Source organism: Microcaecilia unicolor, chromosome 2 (genome assembly GCF_901765095.1).
Source record: "Microcaecilia unicolor chromosome 2, aMicUni1.1, whole genome shotgun sequence".
Taxonomy (NCBI): Eukaryota; Metazoa; Chordata; class Amphibia; order Gymnophiona; family Siphonopidae; genus Microcaecilia; species Microcaecilia unicolor.
Window position 1 is genome coordinate 133,750,571 of NC_044032.1, and position 10,092 is coordinate 133,760,662.

Sequence of the window (10,092 nt, forward strand, 5' to 3'; positions counted from 1 at the left end):
AAAAATATCCTTCTTTTTAAACCTGGAAGTTTCTTCCTGTTCAATTATCGCTGTTGGACGTTCTAATTTTGGGCCCTCCCTTGTCCTGCCCAAACACACTCACCACACGCCCCCTTGCTATTTGGGCAGGATGTCCAAATTCTGCTATTCCAAAATTGCAAGTTGGAAATTTATGGCAGATGGACTTATTTTGGTTTGGGGGATTTTGTTGCCATTTTGAGACATCCACGTGCTTTAAAAATGAGTGCCTTAGTCTTACATCACAAAACTAGGTGGCAATCCATTAAACTATTAGATGGAAAGTTTAAGATGAACAAAATGAAGCACTTGCCCTGGTTTGACTATCTGCTGTGTGTACAATTCACTGCGGAAAGGGGGAGTAGGAGGAGTAGGCTCTTGAACAACACTGTTGTTCAAGAGCCTACTCCTCCTACTCCCCCTTTCCTCAGATTCTACTTTTCGTAGGAATAAGGGGAGAGAGGACGGAAGAAGGAGAGGACAGAGTTAGTGAAAGTCTAGGCAATATGAGGAAGGGGGCTGGAGTGAAGGAAAGAGATGGAAACTTGTAGGTAGATATAGTAAAAGGAAATTGAAGTCTAGTTAATAATAATGACATCTGGACAGAAAGGCAGAAAACTAAATGGAAGAAACTGCAAGGAAAAGATCAATGCTGGATATGGAAGTAATGAAGGAAGTGAAGAAGATAGGAGGAGAGAGAAAATGACAAATGGAAAAGGAAACCCTGGCAAGACAGTTAGCAGAAACCAGAGAATGGAATCAACACAATTAGAAACATTAAGGCCTGTGTTTACTAAGGTGCACTATAGGTGCATTAGCATTTTTAACATATGTTAATGATTAAGGCACGTTAAACACTAATGCGCTCATAGGAATCTATTGGCACATTAGCATTTAACACACCTTAACTTTAAAGGCAAGTTAAAAATGCTAACACGCCTTAGTAAACATACCCCTAAATGACCAAACCAAACGGGTAGAAAAATAATTTTATTTTTAATTTAAAAACTAGCATATTACAAACAGTACAAAATGGAAAATAAGGCGATGGTTTTCTGTTGGGCTAAGTGAATACATTTTTCAGTTAGCTTTCAAAAGCCTAAACCACCTTCTTCTGGTTTGGACAGTATACCATACTTAGGGATCCATTTACTAAGGTACGCTAATAGATTTAGAACGCACTAATGATCAGCGTATGCTAAATGCTAAGAAACCCATAGGTATAAAATGGTCATCTTAGCATTTAGCATGTGCTAAATCCATTAGCGCACCTTAGTAAATGGACCCCTTAATTTGTAGTATATAGAATACTAGTAAAAAAAGCCTCGTTTCTGATGCAAATGAAACGGGGGGCTAGCAAGGTTTTCTTCTGTGTGCATGTGGGAGTGGGTGTGTCCCTGCCCTCTGAGGGCTTCTGCCCTCTCTCCCCTCCCCCCTCTGAGTCCTTCACTGTTACAGAGAGAGCGATCTGATTTCGTGCTTTGCTGTGTTTTCCTTCACTCTTTGTGTTACAGAGAGAGCGAGGGCGGGGCAGACACTCATGGGGAAACCGGATATCTCTCCCCCTTCACACTTCCGGCTGGAGACTTCATTTAGAACGTTGGTGGTGCCCTTTATATATAGAGATGTCGGGTTTTGACATTTACACCTGCTGACTATATTTTGCACAGTATAAGGGAACACACTAGTGTTTTTCTGGTGTATTGTGTGCAAAGTCTGGCTGCTTGGGAGTTCAGTTTAATTTTTGTCTACATTATTTCTATTTTTAGTCTGTAGTTACATATTCTATATTTGGTGAGGGTTTATCTGCATTCTGCATATGTGGAAGAGACCAGGTATTCTGACTGCACTGAATGCCTATGCAGGATCAATCTGTACTGATCTGACTTGTTTAATTTTCCAATTGGTGTACTGATGTTGTAGTGCTTTTTTTTTAGATAGGCCCTTCTTGCTCTGACTCCTGGAAATCAGTGACATTTGTAGGGTTTTGTAATACTTTAAAATATGTCCGATAGTGGATTTTGGATTTGAACTTAGATTACGCCTTTCTCAGTAGTAGCTCAAGGCAAGTTACATTCAGGTACAGTAGATATTTCCTTTTCCTGGAGGATTTGCAGTCTAAATATGTACCTGGGGCAATGGAGTGTTGCAATTTGTCCAACAAATCAAGGACCAACAGTGAGATTTGAACCCTGGCTTCCGTGGTTGGCAACCTGCTGCTCTAACCATTTGGTACAGCTAATACAGATGATACTTAATCCAAACATGTTTGGTAACACAACAATAAACTAAAGGTTGGCAGAACTGAAGCCTGATGGCTATTTGGTAATGTACTAGGCAAATCAGTTAATGGTTGCTGGAAACCACAGGATTTCTGTTACAGTGCTGCCAGACATTACTGTTCACATGGCCAACAGGAAGACGCTGGACTAGGGAGCTAGAACTGATTGCTAGCCAAGTTTTAAAATACTTGCATATATTACCAGAATACTGCAAATACCATTCTGTTTAATATGTTGCTTCCTCCACTGTGTTGTTGTGCTGTCCTTGCTTCTTCCACTGTGGTGTTGTGCTGTATTATTTTGCTGTACATTATTTAGGTGTTTTTTTTTTTTTGGCACTCCTGGAGTGGTGTTCAGTGTGCATATTATCACTAAGAGAAATAACTGGGGGTGGCAGTTGTTGGCTCTGCACCAGAGAGACCTTAAAGGGGTCCTTCCTTGCTGTGTTCAAAAATACCCCTACTGTACCTTTACTGTTGATATAGGAGTTGCCCCCCCCCCCCACCCTAAGGATTATAACTTACCCTATCTCACACCACCACCTTAGTCCCACCTATCTGAACCTCCCCAAACAGTTGAATCATTGACTACCTATGTGAATTGGAGGATGAAAGTGGAGGTCAGCATGCAGAGCAAGAAAATGTGGAAACTGTTGTGCAAAATGTTCAGGAAGAAAAGAGGATTTGGACGGGATATGTTAAAGGAATTCTATAATAGGACAATTATATTTAGGTACCTGCTAGGAGCTTATTCTCTGAAGGAAAGAAGGTGCCTACCTTCCTTTATAGAATCGACTCCTATCAGATGCCTAAATATTGGTTCTGTGTTATAGAATTGCCTTTTATGTAGGGGGTGAGGGGTAGAAGTGGTAGGATCCATGACCCCTTTTATGATGTTGTGGGGAGACGGAATGTCAGGTGATTGCAAGCTCATTTTGCAGTGTACTGTTTTGGTTTGCTTGAGTATATTTTCCGCCTATGGATTTGTAACAGCACAACTTGTTGTTTTCCCAGTAGGAGTGTACTGATGTTCTAGGGAAGTGTGTGAGCAAAAGGGGAGAGGGATAGTGTGAACTGCCCTTGGGGATGTGAGTGGGGACACCATGAGACAAACCTCCCTTGGTGCTAGCTCATATCAGTGAAAACATCTTCACTGTCCAATAAACTGGGTTCCTATCAGGTCTATTTTTTTAGTTAACCATAATGAATATGTATATATGCAAGTTACATAGAGGCATATTTTCAAAGCACTTTGGGAGGCTAAGTTCCATAGGTTTCTATGGAACTTTGGGAGGCTAAGTGCTTTGAAAATATGCCTCATAGTAACTTAGTAGATACCGGCAGAAAAAGACCTGCACGGTCCATCAAGTCTGCCCAACAAGATAAACTCATATGTGCTACTTTTTGTGTATACCTTACCTTGATTTGGATCTGTCATTTTCAGGGCACAGACCATATAAGTCTGCCCAGCACTATATAGCCCTGCCTCCCAACCACCGGCTCTGGGACAGACCGTATAAGTCTGCCCAGCAATATCCCCGCCTCCCACCACCGGCTCTGCCACCCAATCTCGGCTAAGCTTCTGAGGATCCATTCCCTCGGAACAGGATTCCTTTATGTTTATCCCATGCATGTTTGAATTCTGTTACCGTTTTCCTCTCCACCACCTCCCGTGGGAGAGCATTCCAAGCATCCACCACTCTCTCAGTGAAAAAATACCCTGCCCTCCCTTTGAATATGACAATGTGTCACAGCCCACATTTTGCCCCTCCCCCCAAATGGAACAGTCAAACTATGCCTATGATGTTCAGAAACCCTAGCCTAAGCAAATGGCCAAACTACTACTACAGTTGAATTAAGCAGCAAGAGACACTATAGTGGAATACCCAAACACTGGTAAAACCTGGAAGTTGTAAGCACAATACTACAGTGCTGATCAGTACAGCATACTTGGTAATGCACTGCTCTACTACTGGGTCTGTGGACGGACCATGTACACATACGTGAAACATTAGTGCAGTAATCATATGTCAGTACTACACATTTGAATGAACAGTAAGAGAGTAACTGGATCTGGTCACCTGTTATTTAATTCTACATTTTTATTCTATTACAATGATTAATTTCCACTTGCATTTTTTTTGTATGTATTAGATTTTATATTGTTTGCACTGTATTGCAATTGAGATGAATTTACCATGTGAATCATTATTTCAGATTAAACCGATTCCTATTATGGCAGAAGTTACTCACAAAGAGTTTTAAATAAGGTAGTAGTAGTAGTAGTAGTACCTACATGCTCTCAGACAACACACCTAGCACCTTCCTTCAGGAATTCCACAACATGTGGAGCTGGGAACAAGAAATGTCTTTAACTATTTTTACACAAGAAAGAACTGCTTCGAAGCTAAACATCACTCAAAATCTTCCAAGAACTCAAAACACGCTCAAAATACAATTACAGAGAAATCAAATATTTAATTACTAATGGGCAAATGATCAGAAGCAAACGCAGGTGCTAGAGACTATTAGCGCCTGCGTTTGCTACCGCCCCATGATCAGAGCCAAGTGTGTGAAACAACGCGCTTGTGAGCTCTAACTGCAAGTAGAATGCAAATGCATGCTAAACAGGGCACTTAGCAGAAGTAGCATGCAAATGCATGTTAAACATATTCCTTCCCAATAATCAGAGGACAGCATGCCAAACACTGGCGCAATGTCGCTGCAAACCTTACGTCAGCTCGGAGCTGGCGTTAGGGTTTGCAGACCATTAGGATGCAATGGTGAGCCCTGTCCAGCATGCATTTACATGCTAGCAGGCCCCCCATTCCCTCAATAGACCCCCTCATCCCAGGAACCCAGAGCCCCCTATCCCAAACTAGCAACACAGGGTCTGGAGGTCCGGTCCAGTCTCCCTGACACAAGTTCACGGGTGGGGCTGAAGATCCCTTATATTGTGGTGAAGCCCTGCCCAGCGCATCCCAGGATAAACTGAGCAGGGCTGGGTGTCACCATTTTCAAGGCGGCGCTGGAAGAGCAGGGAGTGTACTACTTCCTCCTCCAACACAAGGTATGGAGGGAGGGCAGGGAAGAGGGCCGCTAAACCACCAGGTTGGGGGTGGCTTGGTTTGTGGCCCACTGGGCCAACAGGGCTTTTATTTTAGGGTGTGAGGGGGTTGGGGATGGAGCTCCATCAGATCTCCCCCCCCCCCCCCCCCCCGTGAACTTGTGTCAGGGGGTTTGGGGGGCCGGGCACTTGGTCACCAGGGCCTTAATGTTGCAGGAGGCTCTGGTGGTCCTATAGACCTCCAGCCCCTGTGTTTGACAGGTCTGGGTTTTTGACCGCACATGCTCAGGCACAATCCTCCCACACGTTTACCCTATGATCAGAGATAATAGCGCGCATAAATTTGCATGCTATTATCTCTGATCATAGGGGCAGTAAAGCCCTGCCTGTTTGGAACAGCACGGGGCTTTCGATCATCTGCCCATAAGACAGCAACATGAACGCAGAAAACTGCAGAATTCAAGTGGAAGCAAGCATTCGAGGGGGGGGGGGATAAGTAATCGTATTTAAATATAATACCATTCCATAACCATTTGCAAGTCTTTCAAGCTTCATAGAAAAAAAATATAGCAATACAAAGCATACAATTAGCATACGTAAACAATACCATTCACAAGTTTTCTTGCAGCAGCTCTAGACGAGGCTGCCCCCACCTGTCTCTATGCCTTCCGCTACACGCCCAGCCATGCAACGAACAGTCACCCCCGGCCCCTTCCCAAAACAGGCACTGCAAAACCACCACCGTGCACAAGCCCCGTGAACTGCCGAACGGGCTCTGACAGCAGAGCCACCTTGCCACAGCTTAGCTATATACCAGTGCCCAAGCCCCTGCTGCCTGGCAGGCACAAAGAAAACTTTTTAAGGCTTGCACAGAAAATATTCCAGATCGGAGGACCAACAGAGCTCCAAATCGAGGAAAGAAAAGGCACCCCAAGTCCGGTGCACCACACAGTCTCTCTCTGGTAAGACAGCTGCTGCACAGTGCACAGAAGCAGCTTCATCCAGGCAAGGATCCCACTGAGCCCAAAAGCCAAGGCCGGCAGTTGCCTGCACCGCGCATCCCCAGCCACACAGCCAGACACAAGGGACGCGAGAACTCAAATCAGCTCTCCCAGACGCACGATCTGGGAGAGAAGCTGGGGAGCCAGCCTCCTGCCCTCATAACCTCAGGACGGGCGCCGGGATCATGTCCGCCTTCCGAAGCGCTTCTTCCCTACTGCAGCCATGCACAGAGCAGCAAAAAACAAGATCGCCCCCCACCCCCCGAGGTAAAGCAGCTCCTCTCCGATCACACACATGGTGCAAGTGGCAGCGGCGGGCGCACAGATCCATCTGCAAAAGTTTCACTCTGGATCTGGGACGGATGCGAGCGGACAACATCACAAACACAAGACAGCAGCATCTCTAGCTTGTTCCAAGCAGTAAGCTCCGTCCACTCTTCTTCGGGGCTCAAACTTTTATTGCTGACCCCAAAGCCCCCAAGAACAGGGATGTCTGTGTGCCGATGGGCACCTCTCCGGGATCTCCACCGTGCATATGTGTGGCATACCCCTTCACCCCAGCCAGGGCGCATCAGTAAAGTTACTTTGTGCTCCGAGAGACGACGCAGCAGAAACTGAGAAGTTGCCGGTGCCCCGGGGCGCCACAAAGCAGAGGGGCAGTCCGCGCCCCTCCCCTCCCCCGCCCCGGCCCCGCTCCCACAGCAATAAACTTACTTTTCCCTGGCCTGGCTGTCGGACGGCACGCTGTTACTCTTGCCTTTGGCGTACATGCTTGCAGAAAGCTCCGATTGTCACGCACCTGTCAAGCGAACACAGCCTCTCCGGGAACAACCCCGTCACCATGGCGACGCACGGAGTGCCTCTTCCGATTGGCCAGCAGCAGTGCCCGGCACCGCCCCCTTCGTCGTGGTAACCCGCATGATGGACATGTTTCTCCTGGATCAGGGCTGAGGCGCGCGCGACAAACAGCTAAGCTTCCTCCCTTCCCTCCCCCCGCCTCCCTTTTTCTCCGTCCGCGGCACAAGGGGGAATTAGAAACAGTCCTCAGATTTTTAAACAACTGGCTGTTCTGTCAGTGTGTTGCATCTCCCTCAGCTGCTGGCAGGCGCCGCCGAGACGAGAAAAAAGGAGAGAGAAAGAGAGAACGGGAAAGCGCGGCATGGATCACCGAGGCTTGTTGTGGCGAGGAATGCCAAGCTGAGCAGAGGAGCAGACTGCAGGGCTTGCCCGGCTCCCTGCCCTTCTTTGAGCACAGAATGTAACACATTCCCAGGGTCCTCTCCCAGAAATGCATTTAAAGATAGCCAAGCAGAGTGCAATCCGGAACTGACACATTATCCAGTTCTAGCAGGCAGACGTTTTGGACATTCCTGGTTTTAAACTTATAGCCCAACGCATTGTGGTCTTTGCAGTTCCCTATTCGACCCACTAAAAATCAGTGCTGCAAGTCTCATAATGTACCTGGACCTGAGGGGGTGAAGAAATCCAGGGAGGGCTCAAAAGCTCTTTCCTGGAAATGGGTAACTGGAAGCTCTGGCAACCTTTCTTTGGCAGAGATAGTCGCTTTCTTTGCAAAGTGTGCAATGTGCATGTTCCTGTAAGGGTGCATATATAAGGGGAGTGCAAAGCAGGAAGATAGCTTTAAGGTAGGAGTTCTCAACCCAGTCTTTGGCACACACAAAGCCAGACAGGTTTTCAGGCTATCCACAATGAAAATTCATGAGATAAATTTGTATGCACCAGACTACCCCCAATGTATACAAATCTATCTTCTGCATATTCATTGTGCATATCCTAAAAACCTGATTGGCTAGGTGTATCTCAAAGACTGGGTTGTGGGCAATCACATTCCTCAAGGGCCACAAGTCAGTTTTTCATGCATGAGATGGAACCTACTGCTTCTATTATATGCAAATAGATCTCATGCATATTCATTGTGAAAATCTTTAAAACTCGACTGGCTTGTAGCTCTTGAGGATCATAGTTGTCTATTCCTGCTCTAGGTTCTGATCTTCACTCCCAGTCCTTAAGGGCTTCCCACCACAGGTCAGGTTTCAAGGCTATCCTAATTAATTTGCATAGAGGGATTGGCATGCCTACTACCTTCATTGTAAGCAAAACTTTCTCATACATAATCATAGGGCAGGAGTTCTCACCCCAGTCCTCAAGACACATACACACATCAGTCTGGTTTTCAATGTGTTGGTCCGGGGTGCCGTGGGGAACCTGTTGGGCTGTTGTCTGGCTAGTCGGATCGGCTCGTTACTGACGTTTCCGCAGACCAACAGCAGCCTGACCCGTTCGTGCTGTGAGCATCTGCCTTTGATCCAGGCAAACTACTGTCCCTGCATTGAGAGCCGTTCAGCTGTGCGGCGGGCCGCAATCGCTCGCAGCATTGACAACCTCCAACTGTTGCCGTTCGCCTCCGGTTCCTTCTTCCACACTCCGGGCCGCTTCCTGCTTCTTCTGCACTTTGTCTGCGCCTCCTGGTACTCAGCCTGCCGCTTGTTCGCTCCTGCCCGTTCACCAACCGTTGATCATTAAGGTAGCGCTGTTGGGCCTTTTAGAACTATGTCTCCTGGTCGCTGCATCAATCGTCTAGGGAGCTGGTGTGGATGGTTAAGAAGCAGATTTCAACACCATTTGCAACATGCTATTTCGACATGGCCAGTCCGGCCACTTCACATCTCTCCCTACCTCAAACAGTGCTAATCGTGGCATGCTTATTACTCCTGGTCTGGATGGGTATTACAACTGCTCCCCATCATGGATTGCCTTGCCGATAGCTGTTCAAGCCACTCTGAACCATCTCAGCATCAGGAATCTACTTAAGACAGGCCTATCTCGGAAAGCCAACTTCGGAAATTCCACATATTACCTACAGTCCTTCCTAATAACATGTCCATAGACCTGTTTTAGACTCTCTTACCCTTTCCCTATTTCTTCTTACCCTGTTCCTTCTATCCTATTTCATGTAATTGTAATTGTATAACCACTGATCTGGCGATAGCCTTATCAGTACATTGTAAGCCACTTTGAGTCTGCATACATGTGGAAAAAAGTGGGGTAGAAATGTGCATAAATAAACAAACAAATGTATCCACAATGAATATGCATGCAAATTTATTCATGCATATTAGTTGTAGATATCCTGCAGTGGTGTGCAGTGCCATAACAGGGGATGCAGTAAATGTGCCAAAACAACAAGAGAGGCTTAATGGCACCAAAACAGCACTTCCCATCTTCACAAAAGAAGAAGAGGTGCTTGATAGCCATTTCAGCAAGAACTCAAAGAGGGGCTTGGAGGGCTCAACCCAACATCTCCCACGCTGACACAAGAGTGGGAGTGGCCTAGTGGTTAGAGTGGTTGACTTTGGTCCTGGGGAATTGGGTTCAATTCCCACTGCAGGCACAGGCAGCTCCTTGTGACTCTGGGCAAGTCACAACCCTCCATTGCCACAGGTACAAATAAGTACCTGTATATAATATGTAAGCCACATTGAACCTGCTATGAGTGGGAAAGTGTGGGGTACAAATGTAATAAAAAAAAAGTCAACAAAAAATGCTTGGTGACCCAGACATCATACTTTTCACTCACAGCAGAGACAGTTGGACTCAGTGACCCCCAACAAAAAACCACCTGTACCACTTCCCAATCTTCTTTCCCCCTGCAAACTGTACCCAATAGCTTCTTCCTCTTCCCTTCTCTTATCCCATGCACTTCC

General features: G+C 46.3%; 1 protein-coding gene across 1 annotated transcript in view; it reads right to left on the reverse strand.

Moving 5' to 3' along the window:
- The window catches only part of SSBP2 (single stranded DNA binding protein 2), a 665,549-nt gene extending 658,349 nt beyond the window's left edge, over positions 1 to 7,200 (reverse strand). Inside the window, exon 1 of the mRNA XM_030193336.1 lies at positions 7,082 to 7,200. Coding sequence (XP_030049196.1) covers positions 7,082 to 7,137 — 56 coding nt within the window. The 5' untranslated portion in view covers positions 7,138 to 7,200. The remainder of the gene's footprint in view (positions 1 to 7,081) is intronic.
- Between the last annotated feature and the right edge of the window lie 2,892 nt (positions 7,201 to 10,092).